General features: G+C 36.7%; 4 protein-coding genes across 5 annotated transcripts; 3 read left to right on the forward strand and 1 right to left on the reverse strand.

Moving 5' to 3' along the window:
• Positions 1–481: 481 nt before the first annotated feature.
• Positions 482–8,935, reverse strand: LOC111478749 (SART-1 family protein DOT2). Of its 2 annotated transcripts, none has more exons than XM_023123183.1 (13): positions 8,670–8,935; positions 7,236–8,179; positions 4,963–5,101; positions 4,808–4,862; positions 4,237–4,350; positions 4,066–4,162; positions 3,922–3,991; positions 3,729–3,788; positions 3,012–3,621; positions 2,019–2,431; positions 1,286–1,506; positions 1,103–1,187; positions 482–768 (listed from the first exon to the last, which is right to left on the reverse strand). In XM_023123183.1, the coding sequence occupies exons 2-13, from the start codon at positions 8,135–8,137 to the stop codon at positions 697–699; spliced, it is 2,838 nt and encodes a 945-aa protein (XP_022978951.1). In that variant the 5' UTR covers positions 8,138–8,179; positions 8,670–8,935; the 3' UTR covers positions 482–696. The 2 variants fall into 2 exon arrangements, with proteins under 2 accessions (XP_022978951.1, XP_022978961.1); XM_023123193.1 differs by having other exon boundaries at positions 7,236–8,161; positions 8,670–8,874.
• Positions 8,936–9,454: 519 nt separating this feature from the next.
• Positions 9,455–12,394, forward strand: LOC111481522 (protein disulfide-isomerase SCO2). Its single transcript, XM_023126978.1, has 3 exons — positions 9,455–10,035; positions 10,433–10,559; positions 12,107–12,394. Exons 1-3 carry the CDS (start codon positions 9,607–9,609, stop codon positions 12,178–12,180), a joined length of 630 nt encoding a protein of 209 aa, XP_022982746.1. The 5' UTR covers positions 9,455–9,606; the 3' UTR covers positions 12,181–12,394.
• Positions 12,395–13,062: 668 nt separating this feature from the next.
• LOC111478773 (protein CHROMATIN REMODELING 25) lies at positions 13,063–21,001 on the forward strand. The gene is made up of 21 exons (XM_023123225.1): positions 13,063–13,415; positions 14,038–14,418; positions 14,684–14,770; positions 14,874–15,114; positions 15,201–15,326; positions 15,400–15,456; positions 15,628–15,714; positions 16,184–16,279; positions 16,401–16,451; positions 17,093–17,167; positions 17,271–17,357; positions 17,669–17,760; positions 17,871–18,003; positions 18,336–18,455; positions 18,577–18,690; positions 18,803–18,886; positions 19,004–19,081; positions 19,196–19,254; positions 19,885–20,065; positions 20,147–20,245; positions 20,540–21,001. The coding sequence occupies exons 1-21, from the start codon at positions 13,228–13,230 to the stop codon at positions 20,900–20,902; spliced, it is 2,799 nt and encodes a 932-aa protein (XP_022978993.1). The 5' UTR covers positions 13,063–13,227; the 3' UTR covers positions 20,903–21,001.
• Positions 21,002–22,458: 1,457 nt separating this feature from the next.
• On the forward strand, positions 22,459–23,573 carry LOC111481767. Its single transcript, XM_023127359.1, has 2 exons — positions 22,459–23,148; positions 23,286–23,573. Exons 1-2 carry the CDS (start codon positions 22,718–22,720, stop codon positions 23,323–23,325), a joined length of 471 nt encoding a protein of 156 aa, XP_022983127.1. The 5' UTR covers positions 22,459–22,717; the 3' UTR covers positions 23,326–23,573.
• The last annotated feature ends 49 nt before the right edge of the window (positions 23,574–23,622 follow it).

Raw genomic sequence — 23,622 nt, forward strand, 5'->3', positions numbered from 1 at the left:
ATAATAATAAATATATATTTACACCAATTAGTATCCCTTTTTTCGGAAGAAAAGGAGGATCTGGACAAAATCGATGAAATGGAAGAGATCCAAGTGAATGGAAAGGAAAAAACAAATGATGAATTCCACTTTAAAAGGACACGCTATCAAAAGATAAAAAGACCTGTTTATGAAACTTTTTACCCTCCAGATGGAAATAAAGAAAATTACAAAATGCTGTTAGATTTAGATACAGACGAAAAAGATATGTTATGGTTTGAAAAACCTCTTGTGACTATTCTTTTCGACTATAAACGATGGAATCGTCCACTTCGATATATAAAAAATAACAGATTAGAAAATGCTGTTAGAACTAAAATGACACAATATTTTTTTTATACATGCCAAAGTGACGGAAAGGACAGAATAGTTAAACCAATTGACACGTTACTACGACTGTTCTAACGAGGCGACTACCTAAGCTATCCAATATTATAATGTATTTTTGTAATATGAATTTCCATAATTTATAAGAGTAATCCCTCATCAGTTGTCGATTATCATACAACAAACAAACAATTCAAGCACACTGTTATTTGATGAGGATGTGAAATTGAATATACGAAGTTCATCTTGTTGGTGAAGAAAAATAAACTAAACTAAACTAATCATGGGTTTCTATTTCTTGGTACTAATTCTGGTAAAAAGTTGCATATCTCAAATTTTTGGCTTCTTTGTGCCTGTATTCAATGGATCACCTTTACGCTTTATCCCCAAGAAATGCTCGACCTGAAAATAAGATGACCAAATTATATAAATTAACAGCAAGTCTCGAAATGACGAATTCTATATGCTGAGAGTCTGAAAATGAGAAGTTTGGTAATAAGGCAGTTGATTTATTGATTTAAAAATTGAACTTACATTGAAACAAAAATGAAAATGTGAATGACTATATGCTTAGTGTGTACAAAAATGAAATTCGGGTACGCATATTACTAGAAATCTCCCGTATTGCATATGTTCCTAACTTATCTATAGCTGCCACCAATTCTTAAAGAACTTCCTCGATACTATAATCTCGTTGAGTAATAAATACTTAGAAGAACAAGGAAAGAATACTCACTTTTCTGTCACCAAGCATGGGTGTCAAGCCGCCGGGGAGATCCTTTTCGACGGTAGCAAAACCACTTCTTGGATCACTTGTTTGGCTACAAACATTAAAGACAACCAGAAAACAGTTTGAAACTGAATGGCTAAATGCAAAAACAAGAGGCAAAATACTTGTTCCAATGAAAACCAAGCATACCCAGGTTTAACGTGACCGCTGAGAACAAGGTAAGGTGTTTTTAATTGTGCTTGAGCTTCCCTCATTCTCTCCACTGATAACGAAGGTGTGTCTGCATTCTTCATCTGCTTCAACTTCAACTCTTCTTGGTATTGCTTCATGCGCTTTTCTTGTTTCATTTTCCCAGGTCCCTTGCCATGGAACTTGTGAGAAAGTTGGCGAAATGACTCCTTTGGAGTCATCTGGTACAGTAGAAAGGCACAAGTGAGAATAGAAAACTCCTTAATGGTAAGCATAGGAGTAATATCATGCCCATAGACAAGATAGACCAGAAATTATAATCAAACTCCCTTGGAACAAGAGAACAAAATTGACACCTCTAAGCAAAAGCCCTGTGCAGTTGGCATAAACATGTAGGACTGCCAACAATTCAGAGATGAGAGACTCATATTTAGCGCAACTTGAATGTCTGTGTATTATTTGTCTTCTGGTAGTGAGTGCATTTCATTGTTGGAATAAAATACAAAGAAGAAGAGCAAACATGACTTAAAGTATGGCAATTTGAGAAGTAAACGAACACAATTTCCTAAATGTAATTTTACGCATTTAAAAAAGAAATCCTACTTTAACTTGGCACCTAGCTCCTCAATACACTACCAGTAGGCATTTAAAAACCAGTAAGTGAATATGTGGTGCAAGTAAACTAGATATGAACTACTTGGCTAAGTAAATTATAGAGTCGAAGCTAACTTACAATTCGCCCAAATTCATCAGTCCTCTCAATGTGAATCTCCTTTTTGTAATCCACCAAAGAAGATAAACGGGAATCCTTTGACTTAGCTTCCTTCGGTTCATCTTCATCTATTATACCAACAAGTTTGCTCTTTCTCTTGTCCATGTTTCTGCCACCCCATTCAATGCTTTCCTTCAGAGTCCCACGATCCTTAAGCAGCTTCAGTACACTGGATAATCCCTTTCCAACAGGAACTTCATGGATTGTTTCATCCGGAGCTATAGTTTCATTATCCTCAGGAGCGGGTTCTTCTTTGGCAGTATCTTTGACCTCAGTCCACCCACCATCTTTATCCTTCTCATCTTCATGATATTCTTCTTTTGGTGCTTCATCGTCATCCATAAAGACATCTTCTTCTTCAGGTTTATGAGATTCTGAAAGAAAAAGAAAAAAAAAACCAGTTCACTCTCCCTGGTTTTCCTCATTTATCTCATTTTTAAACCTTCTATTCGCGATTATAAAGCTTTTAATTATGACATATCCATTTAGAACAGAAAATAGCATGCCAGAATTTCTGTTTTACTTGAGTCAAGCAAATAGACGTCGTAGTTCAGATTTAGCAAGCACACGAAAAAACAGGTCTTATAGATGATTAGTGTTCATTGAAAATCCTAAAGATCAGCACAGTTTGATGGGTCGACAGGAAGCCTGTGAGAACCGCTAACAAAGCCCAATGAGGCGGGAGGGGGGGGGGGGGGGGGGGGGGGGGGGGGGGGGGGGGGGGGGGGGGGGGGGGGGGGGGGGGGGGGGGGGGGGGGGGGGGGGGGGGGGGGGGGGGGGGGGGGGGGGGGGGGGGGGGGGGGGGGGGGGGGGGGGGGGGGGGGGGGGGGAGAGAGAGAGAGAATAAAGACCAACAAGTACACCGTGCTCAAGATTGACTAGGGACTTATAGGGGCAGTCAATGTGAATAGCAATAAATGGTACACCAAAAAGAGAGAATAAGGAAGATGATACCTTCATCAAGCTGGAGACCCCAGACAAATTCTTCCATTTCTGTAAAAACAACCTTATTTTCCTGCAACTCTCCTGCTTTTGTGTTTTGATCATCAGTTGTCTGCCCGCTGGTTGTTGTTGTAGCAAGAAGAGCAACTGCTTCGGGTCCAGATGCTGCCTCCTGCTTCTTAAGAGCTAATTTTCTTGCTCTCTCCAGCGACTTATAGAGGTCTTCATCATCATCTTCAATGAGAGTATCTTCATTGCCATCTAATCTGACTGAGCTTTGAACTAATTGTAGAGATCTTGATGCCTCGTCTGCTTTAGCATAGGCTGACTGGTACGCATTTTGTCGCATTTCTGCTTCAGATCTCTCTTGTTCTGTTTTTCGTGCTTGCCTGCTAGAATCATTTCGGGAACCAAGATCTCCAACACCCAATCCAGAGGAGATTGCTTCTGCTTCAAGGGCATCAATATCTAGCTTTTCCTTCTTTCGAAGAGATTTCTTTTTCTTGGGCTTCTTAAATCGAAGCATTTCATCTTGAGTGTAATAATCATGCGAGACTTTCACTGATGCATTAAGATCTTCAAAGTGTTTGACTGAAGAAGCTCCCTGTAATCTTTTCCGAAGCTGGCAAAGAGCAAAAAGTTTACAGTAGGAAGCTCAAAAAGAAGCACTATAATATACTGAACCATTACCGATCTTCATGGGTAGGGTAGAACGTAGAATACAATTACCTCCTCAAGCTTCTTTTCTGCGTCATTACTAAAGCGTCCAGTTCCATCTAGAGTTAGGCCCTACAACACAAATTGTCCTCAGAGAATGCTTATGCTCCAAGTTTAGAAATGATTCAAGTAAAGAACATGAATAAGATATAGAGCTCCTTATATAAGATTACAGAAACAGAAGCTCAAAAGGAAAGAAGCCCACCTCGTCTGCAGCTGCTGGATCATCATACTGTGGCAGCATCTTCTTCTCACCATCATTTTCATCATTAAACCTATAATAGAAGAATGGATGAGAACTGAGGCAGCCTATAAAACAGTTCATAGAGCACTTAAATAAGTGACTTACTTGTCATCATAAATCCCGGTTTTCTTTTTTGCTGCTTTATAGGCCATGTCTCTCTGCTTCTGTTCTCCAATTTCCACATTCTCAAGTACATCCATATCTGATGCATTAAAATATATAAGTACTTCAGAACTTCGGCCCTGAAATTAAAGGAAAAGAACCAACGTATTTTACCTTCATTAACGTCACCATCAGCTAAGATATTCTGATCTTTAAGGGTTAGCACAACTGCACCACCTCCTAGTACTTTGTCTATGCCATGAAGTACTTTAACTCCAGCTAAATTACCTAAAAATTGCATACAGAATTAAATAAGCTGCCCATACAGAAACATCAAGTGATATCTCTCTCACTTCTAGACATCCTCCCTTGCTGCCTAGAAGCATACATGTGTCCTCGAAATTTTAAAACAATGTTGGGTTTTAATCAGACATAGAAGAGGTATAAAAAGAAAAGAAAAAGCTCAAGAAAAGGAGGAATAAAAAAACTGCTGCTTTAAAGTCGCATATCACTGTGCTTCCATGCTCTAGAAGTAAAGGACGTCTCATATGTCTCAGTCCATTGTATACATTAATTGCATCCTAACCATCGTTATTGTACAAACATATTAAGTGAAATACTGGATACAAATTCTCTTATATTCTTATTCCAACACCTATGTAACCACAAAATATAGTCGTGCAAAAAAAAATTTAAAAATATAACTCATAACTTATAAGAAGAAACACAAAGTATGAACCCATACTAGTTATATCTTCAGCTGCAATATCATCATCGCTTGCACCTTGATCAATATTGTCCTGAAAAATTCCAAAATGCCACGATCACAATCACACATGAAAGTTGTCGTTATGAAAGGACTACAATTGCAAATGACACTGGATTATGCAGTTAACTAACCTGTTCCTCAAAAATCTTTGAGAGCTGCAAGGCTTTCTCTTTTTCAGTAAGTTTCTTCTCCTCAAGTTTACGACTCCTTTTAACCCAGTCTAAAACCTCTGATTCTTCAGTTTGCTTCTTTAGCCTGTCTTCTTTCATGCTGCATCAAGAATTTGATTGATAACGAACTTTTAAATCTATCGACATATCAGTAAAACAGAAAGTACATATACATGCAAATTGACAGTCACAACATAAGGTCAGAAGTTTTCACTTGTAGCAGAAAAAAGAGAGGAAAAAAAAAAAAAAAAAAACTCTAAACCACACATTATAAATTTATAAGGAAAGAAATATCCACAGAGCATCATAGCATCTAAGATAATCATACAACCCTATGTCCAAGTGAGCATAGTATGTGGCCAGTTTGCTAGATGCAATCACAATGATCAATGCAAGGACGAGGTACCCAGAACAGAATGAAACAACAGAACTGCATGTCCTTGAAGGATTAGGAAGAGAGATCCAATTCTTGAATTCTTGAACTTCACCAACTGAATGGGGACAGAAAACTATGAATTTGCAAGGAAAACAACATACATCGCAAACATCAGAGTGATGTGAAATTGAGCAAGCGGTAATTATAAAAAAAATACGCAAAGGTAGTGTCCCATTGGTTTCAAGAGAGAATAGGGTGTGGAATCAAAATGGGACAGAAACAGGATATGAATGGAATCAGTTACATTTTTTGGCTGGATTCTTTTTTATAAGAAACATCAAGGAAATTTATTCTACAAAACAAACAAGAATAAACTAAGGGCCTGAGCCTGGATAGAGAGTACCCTCCAAAAAAAAAAAAAAAAAAAAAAAAAAAAACTACACCAAAAAAGTCTGCCAGTCACTAAANTCAACAGGACTGATTCTTTTTTACTAGATTCATAAAGTGAATATCATAATCATTGAAAGGAATCCTTTCCTTTTAAGTAGGTACCTATAAGAATGGAATGAAATCGACTCATCAATCTCATATGACCATTGCCTGCTCCTACATAATTTGGCACTGAAAAACTCTTAGAAAGCTAATTTCTTGATAAATGGCCAACTCGCCCATCGTTTTAAACACATGACACTGGAAATAATGGCCATGTGCTGATAATATAACGGTTTATCCTTTTCTCTCCAAAAAAAAAAAAACTATTCTCTTGAAGAGGATGCCTTTTACAGAAACAATATATATGCCTAATGTGATATGATAATCTTGATAAATGGATACATATTGTTACATGCACCTTCCATATGTGGTGTTTGATTTATTAGTTGATATATCATATATGAAATAAAGTACAACATACATTCAATTGTATTCAGCAATATTACAAAAGTTTGGTTGTGTCATGGTCTTTTATTTTATATAGGAGGTTGTGTAATAACCGATCAAAACCATAAAAACCCATAACTTATGTCCCTTGTCTCCAGAATTTGATTCAAGCTGACATGTGCTAGAATTTAATCATGGAAGATGCCTGAACTCAATATGTATTTTGGTGTGCCCATCACAAGACCTTTTTGGTATTCACAATCTATTCTAGATTAACCACGACTGACTATTTCATATATATCCTTGGTGAGGGATTTGTCTTCCCCGCCTGAATTTACATCACTAGCTTTGCCATTTATTTTCTTTTAAAATAACTACCTATGGTCATCTTTTCAATAATAAATGATTTTGGTCCGGCTCAAAAGTGTAGAAGGAAGTAAAAGCCTTGGGCCATCGACATTACTTACAAACAAATCAACAAGCAATGTAACTACATCATAAACACTTTTCAAGCTAAGGTAAAGATTTCTCTAAATCGAATAAAACAAATATCAAATACAATAGCATACATTCAAGTTTAATCTACCCAAGGAAAATATTATTATCAGATTACAATAACTGAGTGAAATCTAGAAGGCATCACAGTCAAATTTTGCAGGAGCCCACTTCATTTTTGTTATTACCTACTCGTGTACACAATTGATATTCAAATACATTTACACAAAAAAATCATATTCGTAGCAAAAAAAAAAAAAAAAAGGTGAGTATAAGTTTAAGCAACCTAAGGAAAATATTATTATCAGATTATAAAGAAATAAAGAAAAACTGAGTGAAATCCAGAAGGTATCACAATCAAATTTTGCAGGAACACACTTCATGATTCATTATAACCTAATCTATGCACATGCTTCATATTCAAATACATATACACAAAAAAAAAACATATTTATAGAAAACAAAAGGGTGAGTATCTACTCACGTCCGAATGCGCTCCTCAAGCATAGCTGAAGAAGACTGAGCTCCAACTTTCAACCCATCAGAATTATCTTCACCTCCCAAATGCTGGACTGCATTCCCTTGATCAACACCTCTGTCCCTGTTATCCTCACCATCACTTTCCCCATGTGCAAGCCAATCAATTCTTTCTTCATCATTTTTGCCTCCAATTCCTTCTTTATCTCGTAATTTCTCCTTGTTTTGATCTCCTTTCTTATCATCCACCAAATTTTTCTCTTTTCCTCTGTCCTTATCAATGTTCCGATAGCTTTCTTTCTCCTCTTGATCTCTGCGTTTCTCTCTCCCCTTCTCCCTTTCATTTTCATTTGATCGGTCCTTGTCCTTCTCTTTCTTCTTCCTATCCCTATCTCTTTCCCTTTCCCTTTCCCTATCCCTGTCTTTCTCCTTTCCCCTCTCTTTGTCTTGTCCTCGAACATTATCCTTCTCCAATTCTCTCTCCCTCCCCCGCTCTTTATCCTTTCCTCGATCTTTTCTATCTCTCTCTCTGTCATATTCTTTCTCCTTGTAAACCTCTCTGTCATAATCTTTGTCTTTAACTTTCTTCTCCCTAGTCCTTTCTTTATCATGCTCATCCCTGTCTTCCTTCCTCCTTTCACGAATATGAACTCGATCCCTTTCTGAATCTTTTACCTCTTTCTCCTTTTCCTTTGATGCATCATCACTACGTCTCTTAGATCGATCTCGATCTTTACTTCTATGGTCTTTTTCCTCCCCTCGACTACTCTTCCGATGATCCTCACTCCGATGCTTGCTTGACTTTTCTGCTCCACTATAACCAAAGTCATCCTGTCCTTCCCCACGATCTCTTGCCTCATGACCATTTCTCTCATCATGTTCAGGTACAGATGATCCATCCGCGTCCATTTGCAATTATTTAATAGCTTGCCTCTAAATCTCAGTTAACACCTAAAAAGAATAAGTTATACGGAAAGATGATATACAGAATAGATAATTGGAGCAAACTATGTCAACCACTAAAGCTAAATTTAGGAAAGCATTAGGCATCAGTTCAAGCAAGTAAAGAATGAGCAAGAGTTCCAACTTCCAATTGTTAAATATGAGAAGAGAAACAGACTGAATTCAAAATTAAAACGAAGCTCGTGCTAAGAACAAATAAAAAAAATTAGATGATTAATTTTGCCTATCTAAACCCTGGATATATGAACGATAATATGCCCATAACCATAACCCACCACCTGCATCCCCCCCAAAAAAAAAGTGAATTCCAAAAGGAAAGGGGGAAAAAGCTCCAGACTAGAATAATGTAAGCCACGAAATCTTTCGTTAAAAACAGTGAATCGGTGATACTATGAGGCGGTGGAAATCTCCGTAGCAAACGAGTACGTAGGCATACAAAATTACAAATGAAGTAAGGATGAACGAGGGAAATGGTTACCGCAGCAAACTGGAAGCTGGAAGGCAATGTTGACGAAGAAGCTAGATATAAAGTTCGGAGAAATAAGCTCACAAATCGATGATGATGAAGAAATCGAAAGTCGAGAGAAAAAAAGAAGAGGCTGCAGCGACGATGCAGCAGTGGCTGATTGTGGCGTGCGCAATTCTGACCGGAGGAACTCGAATCAGCACAGAAGGGCGGAGAAGAAACAAATACTTCTTTTGATCCGATTCAATAACCGACCCGGTAATTTGGATCCGGGATTTTGGGCTTTTTTTTTTTAAAAAAAAAAAGAAAATTAAGACCGACCAAAATTTTGTTCGACCCTATCTTTAATTAAAATTCGGCTAAATTAATAAAAATATGAGTAAACTTATTTTCAATATTTCAAAATAATATTTTTTTTATTAATATTCTTCAATTTTTTAAAAAAATTCAAAAATATTCTTTTAAGTATGTATAAAATTTTAAAAGTATATTTAATCGTCTAATAATAAAAATTAAAAAAAATTNTATGGACAAAACTATTTATCCCCTCATTTGAGGGTTATATATTAAAAAGTATTTTTAAAAATTCATAAATATTTTTTTAAAATGTGAATCAACATATTTTTTTTATTTTGATAAAAAAAAAAAAAAAGAATTAGAGGCCTGTTTTATTTTTTTTATAAAAAAAATTAAAAGTATTTTTAAAAATTTTAACAATTTTAAAAAATGGAAGAGTATTAGCGAAGGTGGAAGGTTTATCAAAGCCAATAAAACCTCTGGTTTGTGGTCCCCAGTTGGTCTTCACCTCGAATGCAATCCTCCATCACCACCTGCCCACTTCACTGCCTATGAACACGCCGGTGGCCACATTCCATAATTTCCCTCCGCCGTCAGACAGTTCCGTTCATTGATAAAGCTAAACTATCCGATTGACTTCAACGTTCGGGTAATGTTCGCCGTAAACCCCACTTCCCTTTTCTTCCCTTCCAATCCCACCGCTACACGTCAACAATCCATCTCTCTCTCCCCCTCCTTCCGCCGCAGCTGTGCCACTGCTGGAGACGCCTCGGTCGGCCCTTCATTTTCTCGGCTGTTCAATTTTCCGTCTGTTTCTGCCACCGACGCAACCGGCGGCTTTCGACTCGGACAAGAGTACGACGGCGGAGCTTCCTCCGGCACTGTTGATGGAGTGGGGAGGTCGGGTAGCGGAAATGGTCGCGTCAAAGCAAACGCCATGGAGAAAAAATGGTCGCGGGATAGAGAGAGTTACTTGGTCGATAGTAGCGAGGTTCTTCCTCTTCCTATGACTTATCCGGATTCTTCCCCTGTCCCGCCTGAGGAGATTGATCGACGGCTTCAGTGCGATCCCCAAGTGGAGGTCAGTAATTCGCATCATAACTTTTGATATAGTTCTTCTGAATTCGAACTTGCGCTTCTGGTGCTTTTACTTTTCCTAATTCTGCATATCGTGGAAAGCGATTTGCAGTGGCTTCCCTGTTATGTGCCCTAAAACGTATGTTCTTGACTCATTTGAGAGGTTACTTTGAATTGCTTTAGAAAACGACTTGTTCATTGATTCAATTATCTGGAAACTGGAGATTTACTTGTTACAGTTAAAGCATTGATATTATCAACGACCCTAGCATGCTTTAGCTGAGTTTATCTCCTCAAAATTAGGCTGCATTGGTGGGTTTAATGCCCTTTCCAACCTCACAAATATGCCAGTTATCTCCGTTTTGGAGTTTTGGATTTGAAGCCATTCTTGTAAATTGTAGGATTGTAAAGAAGTGGTGTATGAATGGACCGGGAAGTGTCGCAGTTGCCAGGGGTCTGGATTTGTTAGCTATTATAGCAAAAGGGGAAGAGAGATCACTTGCAAATGTATTCCTTGCCTTGGAGTTGGTATTCCTTCTTCTTCTTCTTCTTCTTCTTCTTCATGTTCCATTTTTCCTAAGGGAACGAACACATAATGCAAATATTAGTGTCTTGCAATATTGTATTGTTGGAGTTTTACTGCTTCTTATCATGAAAACGAAACACTTGTTAATATTCTTCTCGAGTTCAACCACATGTAGGGTGAGAGATTGGATCCTCTAATCTCTGGATCGAGGATATATATCCTAACCATTTGAGTTATGCTAACGTTCTTATTTAGATTGGCGTTTTGTTAATCAAGAGTTATTGCTTGCTATCTTCATTGATGTGCTTTTGGCATTGACAGCTATGAGCATGATATACCCTAATCAGTTGAGTTATGCTTAAGTTGATGCTAATGTCCTTATTTAAATCGGTGTTTTGTCGATCAATAGTTATTGTTTGCTATCTTCATTGATGTGCTTTTGGCATTGTCAACTATGAGCATGATATACCCTAACCAGTTGAGTTATGCTTAGATTGATGTTAATGTTCTTATTTAAATCGGCGTTTTGTCAATCATTAGTTATTGCTTGCTATCTTCATTGACGTGCTTTTAGCATTGACAACTATGAGCATGATATACCCTAATCAGTTGAGTTATGCTTAGGTTGATGCTAATGTTCTTATTTAAATCGGCATTTTGTCTATCAATAGTTATTGCTTGCTATCTTCACTGACGTGCTTTTGACATTGACAACTATGAGCATGATATACCCTAATCAGTTGAGTCCTTATTTGTCAACCAACCATTATTGCTTGCTATCTTCATTGACGTACTTTTGGTATCGATAATTATGAGAATGATATACCCTAATCAGTCTGAGTTAGGCTCAGGTTGACGCTAATGTCACGTTTTGTCAATCAACTGTTATGACTTGTTATCTTCAATGACGTACTTTTGGCATTGAAAACTATGAGAATGACGGGTAGGAAGGAGTACAAATGAAAATCCTAGGAATTTCTGCTCATCATTGAATTTCTTTGATAAATAGGTAGCTTCAATGGTCTACTTTCTGTATCGATCAAGGGCTTTTATCATTCTGGTTTTAAATTTGTCTCAGACAATAGGAACTTCTGTTACAAATGATGCTTCTTCTTCACCAACTAGAAACTCTTTTACACTTCTAATGAAAAGTTCATGTTTTTTACAACACAAAAACATTTTCCTCGTAACTAATGTCGGATTCACTGATACTTCCAACAAGTTTTCATTGTATGCTGATTCTTGTTTTTCATTTCAATGCATTTTCTCCCCTTATATCAATACAATTTCTCCAACCTCTTGATGCTTACCAAAACAACATCTTGACAATGTTGTGTAGTAACTTTGAGGACATGACATGATGGCTGCCTTTCCAATCAAAAGAAATGGACCTAATGGATAGTTCTCCCATTTTTGTGGGCGCTCGCTCCTTTTATATGTCCTTGTGTTCTTTCATTTTTGCTCGTTAAAAGTTCGGTTATTCGTGCTGATTTTCAGAACCTAAATCTTGGTTCAAATTTGCCTCTTCTGGTTGTTTGCAATTCTGCAGGGTATGTGCAGAAGATAACAGCTCGAAAGGACATTGAACTAATGGAGGATTTGGATAATGGAAAACCATTGTGATGTGATTCATTGCATTATTTACTCTCTTTTTTGGAAAATAGTACCTCTCTAACTTCTTCACCCCTGAGGAGTTGTAATTTTTCACACACAGATTATCCTTTGTATTGATAATAGGCAACATACACAACTGAGAGAATGTTGGACTGCTAAGCAAACACTGGCGAAATAAAAGTACTGCAAATTTGGCAGTGAGCTTCGGCCTTGTTCTTCACTATCTTTAGCATTGTTAAGTCTTGATTCTCTGTTACAATCCTGCAAAGAGTTTGTTCTAGATACTATTTTTCAAGTGAACTTATATTTATGTATGTTACGGTTAGAGATTCAACCTCGAGAGAAGGTTACTAATGCTTTAACGGTCAAACTCAAGTTGGTTTTTACTTTTAATCTTTGAAGTTACTTAGAAGTTATAAGTGAATAATCGGTAATTATTCCTTTTGTAGGTAAAAGATACTCTTACATGTTCTATTGACAACTATTTTTTCAAAATAATCTATTTTCAGACCGAATTTAGAATTGAGTTTGGTTGATTCTACGAGACACTTGTAACTACGAGAATATATGTGTACAGGTCAAAATGAATATAACTGAGCAATAATTAATATGTACAATCTTCTTTGAGATCGGAGTGAAACACCTTAGTTTCGAATTTGAACAAAACTAATTGGATAAGATATAGGTGTGTTCGAGTGATGTTTTCGACAACTTTGCTGGAATCACCAAATGGAATATCTTTCCTATTTTGTCCCTTATCAATGTTGATCATTTCAATCATTCACCCCTCTATTGTTTTAACCTTAAAGAAAGAAAGAAAGCATCAAAAGGGTAATCCAGACAATTGACCGCAGTTCAGGGATATATTCGGTAATTCCTTGAGTCAAATCAAGCTCGACTGCAATATAAAGCCGCCGCCTTTTGGCGCCAAAATCAGGATTTTGAACCGATACCAATTGCTGCTCCGTCGCCGGGAGAAACTTTCTACATTTCGAGATTGTGAAGTACAATCTCGGCGTTGGTTTGTTGAGCAAACTAATTGAGGAATTTTTTCTCATGGAAGACGAAGATGAGATTGTCCCAGCCTCTGATATTAGCGATTCAGGCGATGACTACACCGACATGAATGATGAAGGGTCTGAAGACGGGAACGAGGACGGCGAAGAGGAAGAGGAACAATCTTCCAGCCTTTCTCCTTCATCCGATGAGGATCTAAAATCGAAAAACGTCGATGCTCTCTTGAGGTATAACTCCCTAATCCATCTTTTTAGAATTCTAGGGCGCTTCCCCNCCCCCCCCCTTTCAACTATTGATTTTAAGTTACTGCGAATGCTAAAGATTCCTTATGGTTCAAAGTAAGCTAAATAATTAGCCTGCAGGGCTCCGATTGAACTAGATTAATTGGTTTCAGAAGAAGGGAAAGAGAAAAGAACTTGAGAGTTTTTGCTCTCGGAAACTGGTTGATTTTGTTTCCACATTCACATAGTGGTCGATCATGATATACCCAATGTCTAATTTCTTTGTTCCCCGGTATGCTGTCTCCTGAATTATGAAATTTCGATATTTGGAAATCAATGATTCTAAATATTAAACTTCTTATTACATTAGATGAAAACTTCAATAATGAAATATTCGAGGAGCTGAGTTCTAAGCTGCAGAGTTCTTCAGGATGAAGTATGATAGAGCAAAAAATAAGGCTCCATCTAACAACTTCTATTTCTACAGATTCAGTACTGCACTTTTATTGCCTTTTTATTTTTGGGTTAGGGTTCTTGGACACTGGCCACACATTTAGTGGCTCTTTTCCATTTTGAACTTCTATTAATTTGAAAATTACAAATCAGTCTTGTGATTATATCCTACCAGAGGTAACCTGGTCGTGAGAAGACAATCGCTACTCCCAAGAGTTCTCTCAGTGGCAGAAGGCGCAGCAGTCTGTAGAAAACCTTTTAAGCCTCCATGCTCAAGTGGCTATGATGAAAGAAACAACCAGCTTGCACATCGACTGTGGGCACGAAAACGATTTGTCCCTTGGGGCTCGTCAAGACCAGTGTCACCTGTAATTTCTTATAACTTATTTGTCCCAAAAATTGCTGAGAAAGATGTAGTGGAGGAGAATGTGACCCTACCACCTGGGATCGATCCTTTGATCTTGTGGCAACCTGAAGACTCCGAGCTCGATGTCACTAATTTAACATCAATCATAGTAGATCCAGTGCTAGTTCGTTTCCTCCGCCCTCATCAGAGGTATCATTTCTGATTTATTTTGCAGTATGTTTCAGTAGATGGTCCTAATCAATAGTGTTTAAAATTCTCACGACCAAAACACAGATCTAGTCGAGCAGGACGCCATCTGTCTTTCTCATTGTGGTTCAGTCTTTAATCGCGTAAAGCAACCAAAACAATTAAATAGAAAGAAAAGATGAATTGAACCTAGAAATTTCTTGGAAAATGTATCATGCAGTTTTATTGACTGTATTGACGGGATGAACATATTTAACTCTTTTTGCAGAGAAGGTGTACAGTTCATGTTTGAATGTGTTTCAGGGCTACATAAGGGGACAGACATATTTGGGTGCATTCTGGCAGATGATATGGGGTTAGTCTTCCTCTCTCTCAAACATATGATCAAAACACAAAATCAATTATCTGCAATCATTTTCTCTCACATCTTTAAAGGCGTGTCCGTAATGATTCTGCAGTTTGGGAAAGACATTGCAGTCGATCACCTTACTTTATACCCTTCTTTGTCAAGGGTTCGATGGAAAGCCAATGGTTAAAAAGGCTATCATTGTTACACCTACCAGTCTTGTGAGTAATTGGGAGGCTGAAATTAAGAAGTGGGTTGGAGAAAGGGTTCACCTTATTGCTCTCTGTGAAAGTTCCAGAGAGGATGTTGTCACTAGCATCGACAATTTTGTACATCCCAAGAGTACTTCACAGGTATATTTATGTGCTTATTCTGGGATATCTACAAACAATGTTTTAGCTGGACTCGTTAAAATAAATTATGATTCATACATTCGTAGGTGCTGATTATTTCATATGAGAAATTTCGTATGCATTCATCGAAGTTCAGCCAAAGTGAATCATGTGATTTAATCATATGTGATGAAGCTCACCGATTGAAGAATGATCAAACATTGACAAATCGGGTATAACATGTGTGCCCTCATTATTCTATTCAGTTCTTTTTTACTTAGAATTGTTTCTATATCTCCTCTTTAGGCACTGGCTTCTTTGTTGTGCAGGCGTAGGATTTTGTTATCAGGAACTCCAATGCAGGTATTTTTTTTCTTCTTTCCAAAAGAATTAAGAAACCAATTTCCTTATGTAGGCAATATAGGCAATACTCATTTGCCTCAAATCCTTTTGAATCCTTAATTTTATGTACTGTTCTTCTTCTAAGGCTTTAAACTTTTTCATTTTTTTAATATGCCCTTCTCTCATCTACAGAATGATCTAGAAGAGTTCTTTGCCATGGTTAACTTTACCAACCCAGGAATTTTGGGTGATGTTACATATTTCCGTCGATATTATGAGGTGAGCTTACTTTTTTTTTTTTTTTTTTTTTNGGGGGGGGGGGGGGGGGGGGGGGGGGGGGGGGGGGGGGGGGGGGGGGGGGGGGGGGGGGGGGGGGGGGGGGGGGGGGGGGGGGGGGGGGGGGGGTGGATGGGTTTGAGGGTTAAGCAATGGGACTTGTGAATCCTGATTTATGTGGTCTTTTTATTTTTATGAGTTAATCCTTTCGTTGAAGTGACAAGCGAGAAAAAAAAAAAACAATAAATTAGCCAATCAAGTGCGTGTACTTGTTTCAATATGACATTGTGAACTTTAAGGATGACAGAAGTGGAAAGCTCCTTTTAACGAGGATAAATATCAAGTTTTGCTAGGCCAATTCATATGAGTCCAGTGTTGGAATTTCTTCTTGTAATGGAGGCGTTCTTGATGTTTACTCTCTTGAAGCTTATAATTTTTTATGGTAAAAAACTTTCACCGACATTTTGTGAAGGCACCAATTATTTGTGGAAGAGAACCTACCGCTACAGAGGACGAGAAAATGCTGGGTGCTCAACGCTCTACCGAACTAAGTGAAAAAGTTAATCAGGTAATCTCCTTTGTCAGAGGAGCCATGCGAAAATCTAAGCAATTAGATATACACATACTTGTTCACTTGACTTTTACACACTTCGTGTTCACTTAATTGCATTCCAAAATATTCTTGGCAGTTTATACTACGGAGGACCAATGCACTTTTATCAAATCACTTGCCACCAAAGGTACGCCATAATATTATCTATAACCAAGGTGAATCTTGGTATTGCTTATTTTGATCTTTTCCTTCTAATTTATAATTTTCTTCATCTGAACAATCTTTATCTAGTCTGATTGGTCTAGAGTTCCTTGTATTTATAAAAAAGAAGCAAAGCTCACTACAAAAGCTTGTTTAATTTCTTTTCTATTAAAGAGATCCATGTGTATTCATTATTTAAACATATTTATGAATAGGAAGACCATTCTTTTCTGTAATGTATCATAGATTATTAGTGATTGGTGTTAATTGCTATCAACTTTATCATTGTCTCTAGGAAAAGTTCTCTCATTAATGAAAGTGTTGGTTTCTGTTTAGAGAAAAATGGGATGCTATGGTTCTTTGTTTGGATGCAATCAAAGCTGTTATTCGTGGTATTTTTGGTTGGAAAGGAGTAGAAGAGTTTTCCACAAGGAAACTAGAGATTAGGAAGTTGTTCAGGGCTATGTTTCTTTTGGTTTCTCCTTTGGAGTTCTTCTTCTGTTGGTAGTCCCTTGGAAGTTTTACATTTCACTTCTATTGACGAAATATTTGTTTCTTATTAAATGAACTTACCTTCATTTGGTAAACCAAAAGCTGTGTTATGTAAGCTTTTACTTTTTTCTGCAGATTGTTGAAGTCATTTGCTGCAAATTGACTCCTCTCCAAGCAGACCTATATAACCATTTTGTACAGTCAAAAAATGTCAGCTCAGCGCCTGTTTTGTTTATTTATTTATCGAAGTAGTTATTCTTATTGGTTGTTGCGTCTAACTATACTAGGGTTATATTTTGTGGCGTCAATACAGGTTAAGCGAGCAATTACCGAAGAACTAAAGCAATCTAAGATTTTGGCCTATATAACTGCACTTAAGAAACTTTGTAATCATCCAAAGGTATGATGTACTTGAGTTCTAAGAGAGATTTCTTTTATCAGACTCTGGTACACGGTAGATCTTTCTGGTTGGTTAATTAGATGATAATCCTGTTCATTTCTCTAAGACTTTCACCTTTTTCATTCTCGAGATTGAGGAGGCGGTTTGGCAAATTAAACTTGTAAAAGGTCTTCGGGTTTGATACCATAAGCTATTTACTTAGATATGTTTTGGATTGAGAGTATCTTATCCAATCTTCTCTCCTCGTCTTCCATTTTATTTCATTATAAATAAAATAATTATCAACCTCAGTGGATGATCTGTTATTGCAGCTTATATACGATACTATAAAAAGTGGAAGTCCCGGAACTTCAGGATTAGAGAGTTGTATTCGCTTTTTCCCTCCAGAGATGTTCTCTGGAAGGTAAGCTATGTTTCACTATCTCTCTCTCTACTGTATGCGTACAAATATATTAGATGCTGACTTAGGTTTCAAAGTGTTATCACTGACTGAGTAGTTTCTAATCTTGTTAGATCGGGTGCATGGACTGGTGGAGATGGGGCTTGGGTTGAGTTGTCAGGGAAAATGCACGTTCTAGCTAGGTTACTAGGCCATTTACGCCAGAGAACTGATGACCGCATTGTCCTTGTCTCAAACTACACTCAAGTAATTTCAAATCCTTTGCTGACCTTTTTCGAATAAAATTCTATTCCCTTCCTCCGCCAAATGATTTCTTTCACATTTCTTGAATATTGTTGAATTGTATGTTGTAGTCACAAAGCCAGCTAAATTCATCTTTTAATTGCTCAAGCTTTCAAATATTTTGAATCAGGTCATGTTTCTGTCTTTGTGAAGAATAACTATTTGCCATTTTATTCCCAAGATGAAATTTATTCGTCTTTCGCCATCCTTTAGTGTGATTTAGCAGTTAACTTATCTATCCATAGATAATAATAAATTCCATTCTTAGGGGACTGATTTAACTTTCATTTTGCTAGACGCTGGATTTGTTTGCTCAACTATGTCGTGAAAGGAAATACCCATATTTAAGGCTTGATGGAACCACATCAATCAGTAAAAGACAGAAGTTAGTCAACCGTTTTAATGACCTGTCAAAGGTATGCAGCCTTCATAAGATCTGCTTTGGTTTTCCTTTTCTATTCCCTGCTAACAAGACTTTGAAGAACTTTTATGTGGGAATAATATAGTGCTAAAGCACCGCACATCAATACTTTGCAGGATGAGTTTGTTTTTCTTTTGAGCAGTAAGGCTGGTGGATGTGGTCTAAATTTGATTGGTGGAAATCGGTTAGTTTTGTTTGACCCCGACTGGAACCCTGCAAATGATAAGCAAGTAATTAACTACTTCGATCCCCTGGTTTGGACTCGTTGAGTTCTATAATATGAATATACAGTATCCTTCTGATGCTTTCATTGTTTTCATCTGTCTTATCATACATGAATAGGCTGCTGCAAGAGTCTGGAGGGATGGGCAAAAGAAGAGAGTATTCATCTACAGATTTTTAAGCACCGGAACAATTGAAGAAAAGGTTCGAATACATTTCCAATCGGGCTAAAATGGTCACCATTTTCACGCTTATATTTTTATGATATATGTTGTTAATACAGTTAAGAGTCCTTTTCTCATATATCCCAGTATTGTATAGGTGTATCAGAGGCAAATGTCAAAAGAAGGGTTGCAAAAAGTTATTCAGCAGGAGTTAACAGATAATCTTACCGCGCAGGTTAAAAATTGCTTATTTTCTGATATTGATTAGCAAGTATTGATTGCAACACAAAATAAAATTTGCAATCTAAAAAGGCTCTTGGAATGTCCCTTTTCTCCCTTCATTTTTCAGGCGAACTTCCTTTCGTCTGAAGATCTACGCGATCTATTCTCATTCCATGGTGACGTCAGGTAATTAATATTACTATGATTTAGTTGCTCAAGAAGTCACATTATGTTAGTTTCTCGTTTTCAATCTATACCATTAACCAGTTTACACAAGAAGTCAGTATGCCGCCATGAATGATTAAACCTATTTCACTTGGATAGTGTGGAGGACATAAATGCACACAAATGAGTCTACTTGACCAAAGTTAATTAGTTAAGGCATATATTTTTCAACCAACAGGGTAGGTATTCAAATCTCTACTTAAAACTTTAATTAAGAAAACAAGAGAAAATTTTAGTGATGGAATGCGTGTTTTCTTTTGTCTCTGGCAATCGTTAATCAAACAGCTTGTCCTGTGATTAAAAGGGGTCGCCTCTTTCAGGCTTTCTCTATGCCCAACGTTAGTTTTGTTCTCTCACTATTTGAACTGCGGTTTATATTTTCTCAAATTAACCGCACAAGATTAAAAAAATTAAGATTTTTTATTTTAAGGGAAAAACCCACTAACAAAGTTTGTTCTTCCACTACTACATGAATTAGAAAATAATCACCAACAAAAACACACAAATCAAAGGACAAAATTCTTCCTTGCAAGTATAACCGACATTTACAAACATAGCCCCATAAAGAAAATTGTCATTTTGAATACACAGGTCTGAAATCCATGAAAAAATGAATTGCACTCGGTGCCAAAATTGTAATGGTAGGCCCGAGGAGATGGACGAAGGCCCGTCCACGAGCAGAACTTGTCAGTCTGACCAAGTAACTTCTGACATTGGCGGATTTGCACAACTTGCTGGATGCTTGGACAAGCTGAAGAAATCAGAGCAACAGGTTGGTCACTCCTAATGAACGGAGGACAGAGTTTCTTCTAGTTGCGCTATTCAATTCACTTCTGCTTTTAAAATTTTTCAGGTGGGGTCTCCTCTAGAAGAAGATTTAGCCAACTGGGGGCACCATTTTAACTCTACTACCGTGCCAGATACCATTTTGCAAGCTTCTGCTGGTGATGAGGTTTGACCTTTAACATATTTTATGAGCAAGCACAGATAGTTGGATGAATAACCCATTTTTCCATTATCTTTTTTATCTCCTAATATCATGATTTACTTATTTAAGACTGATTTTGTCATTAAGATTTATTGAAAGTAAAAAGATAAAATTTAAGACACCGAAAATATATAGACTAAAATAGAATACGTTTTAAAATATAGAGACCAGCCTACATTTTTTGAACCAACACAGCAAGTATTCATTTTTCCATTATCCTTTTCTTGAAAATCTCGTGATTTACTTATCTTGCCTCAGGTTACATTTGTTTTCTCGAATCAAATCGATGGGAAACTTGTTCCTGTCGAATCGAAAACTAGCCCAAGGATGAAGGAAGCAGAAGGAAATGAAAAGAACTCCAAATTGAACCAAAACTCAAAGCAGAAACTATTATTAGTATCTCAACATAGAAAACCTTTACAATCCATTACTTCAAATGAAGATCTTAACAAAGGTACATTAACTTTTACTTCCAATGTCTTTCAAAGAGAAACCATGAAGCCTGTCAGAACTTCACTTGAAGGTTCAATGCATGTAACATTGAATCTCAAGCATTCTCTTGGAAATTATTTACCACAGAAAAGAATGTCTGATGCTGTTGAATATGATGATTTCGAGTAAAAGTTTTGTTTCCCTCTATGTGAACACGGGAGTCAAGAATAAACAATTACAAGTGTATACGTCAATTAATAGAAAACGATAAAGGTTATTTGATCTGCATATTTCAACAACTTAAGTTTTCTGATTTATTCTTCCATTCCTTCAACTCCTTTAAAGTTTATTATAATGGTCAATATTTGAAATTGACTCCATGGAGCCATTATGACATGGCTTCAAGACAGCAAAAATTTGCTGTTGGCAAACATGGGAGTCAAAATGCTCTAAACTTAGATCTCCTTAAGGTCACAAATTCATATCATCTCAATGTCTTAGAGGGTAAGATATGGTAGAAATTTTAGATACCAAATATTGTAAAGCTGAATGGTCATAGTCAAGGTGTATATAATCGAATCGAAACCCGTCATTATAAAATTGTAAAAAAGCATGGTTGTTGACATCTTGTTTTAGATTCTCAATACTTTTAACCAAAAGTAAACAAACCCCACCAGTTTGCAAAAAGGAGTTGATATCCTATAGACATGAAATATTTAGAGCCAGCCAACAATTGATCTGCTCAATAAAAATTCACAGGGATGAGAGTTTTTTTACACATTGTTTAAGTATTATTGCTTTGGCAGCACCCAAAGCATCCAAATTAAGAAACAAAGGCTTGATCTGACATAGTAAAATGAGCCTTGAACACCAATTTGTTTTTGATTGTGAGAAGGAAAAAGATGCACAAGATTCTTATTTTAGACCACAAAAAGACAAGTTTTGTTCACAAGATGGGAGACCAAAAGGGAGACATCGCCAATTAGACAAGTATTTAGGCATGAGGTTGGCACTACTTAGATCATGTCTTAAATAAAAATGATATAAACTAAGCAAAAAAAAAAAAAAAAAAAAAAAAAAAAAAAAAAAAAAAAAAAAAACAAGCCCCAAGCTGTCAAACNAAGGCATTGTCATTTAGATTTATGTGGATAAAAACCATGTGAAGGTAACCAAGGAAGAGCATGTGACAGTCAAAAGTCCACATGAAAAGCACATAAAAGATTCTTTATGATTGTCCACATAACCTTTTGTTGAATATCATTATCTCTATTGGTGCAAACTTATTTGTTTTATCCTACCAATCAAGTTTAGTTATAATGTTTGTACAGTTCAAGACCACCCCTAGCAGATATTGTCATATTTTGACTTTTCCCTTTCGGGCTTCCCCTCAAGATTTTTAAAACGCGTCTGTTAGGGGGAGGTTTTCACACCTTTATAACGAATACCGATATGGGATCTCACAATAAGGGGAAGCTCAAAAGGGAAAAGCCCAAAGAAGACAATATCTATTAAAGTAGTTAATGGATCTCTCGTGTTTTGGGTTCTATTTAAGTCATTTTAAACTCGTCAATCCTACTTGATTCTCAATAAGTTTTAATGAAATGGGTATACGTTTACACAAGTAAAACGAGCTAAGCATATTGATTTTTTAGAATCGACATTGAATGGATATCATCAAATGATTTAGAACAAAATTTAGTTCCCCAAAGAACGGTTCAATCATGGTTGAAGTAGATAATATAGTCAAACAGAAACAGTCTATGATGCAAGAAAATGAAAAAAAAAAAAAGAAAGTATATAATTTATGATTACAAATCATGCATTTCCATACCAAAAAGAAAGCCAAAAAAAAAGGTACCCATAATTCTTTATATAAACAAACACCTTCAAGCTGATTGGCCCAAGGCAAGTGGCAAAGAAAATGACTCAAAAAGAGAGAATCATATCATCCATTCAGTGAAAGAAACTCAAAAAGAGCAGCAACCCTTTTGAGCTGATTCCTCCATGGATCCAAGAATTTCGTTTTCAAATGATTTTGTAGAGACACAGCTGCCATTGAAGCTTGAGAACATCTACAGGGAAGCACCTGTTTCATCTGATTTTGAGTTCAGTGTTAAGGACAGATGTATGATTGCAGCAGATGAGATTTTCTGTCAGGGGAGGCTGCTGCCATTGAAGGACAGTTCAAGGAACCTTTTGGTGAAGACAACATTAAGAGATGAGTTGCAAGTGAATGAAGATGATGATGAAGAAGAAGATGTTTCATTTCCAAAGCTAACAAAAACTTACTGGAAGGAGAAGTTTGGGTTCAGAAGATCCCATTTTGTTTCCAAAAAACAGCATAGAAATGAAGGGGTTTTGAAAACTGTGGAAGAGGAAGACAAAAGCTCTGTTTTTCTTCATGAGGATCTCATAAATATTGCAAGAAAAAATGGGTAAGATCAAAACTTCATTATTTTTCTTATCTTCTTATCTACGAATTCGAATGTTTCCAAATGATTATCAAACGAGACCCGTTTCAATCCTTGAATGCTCAAAGGGAATGGGGCTAACAAGGGTGTTTTATGTACAGGAACTGTTACTTGAAGAAAGCAACCTCACAGAGAGGATGATCATAACTAATGTAAAGCAGAAGATTACAAGTTTTTTTGTTCAAAAGTGTTGTGATTTTCAAGCAAGAAGCTTGTTGGGGGGAACTGGTTCAGAAACAGAGAGGCTTTTGCTTTTCCTTTTCCATCACTTTTCTTAGGAACTCTAACTTTCTCTTTTATTTGTATAAAAAAAAAAGCCTTAGAGATTTGATAATGTCTTATTTACTTGATGGATTTTGTTATAATACATCATCTCTCTCTTCTCTTTCCCTTAGTTTTTTTTTTTTTTTTTTTGAGTTCACCATTAAGAGTCGGTTC

The sequence above is a fragment of the Cucurbita maxima genome, unplaced genomic scaffold, assembly GCF_002738345.1.
Source record: "Cucurbita maxima cultivar Rimu unplaced genomic scaffold, Cmax_1.0 Cma_Scf00001, whole genome shotgun sequence".
Taxonomy (NCBI): domain Eukaryota; kingdom Viridiplantae; phylum Streptophyta; class Magnoliopsida; order Cucurbitales; family Cucurbitaceae; genus Cucurbita; species Cucurbita maxima.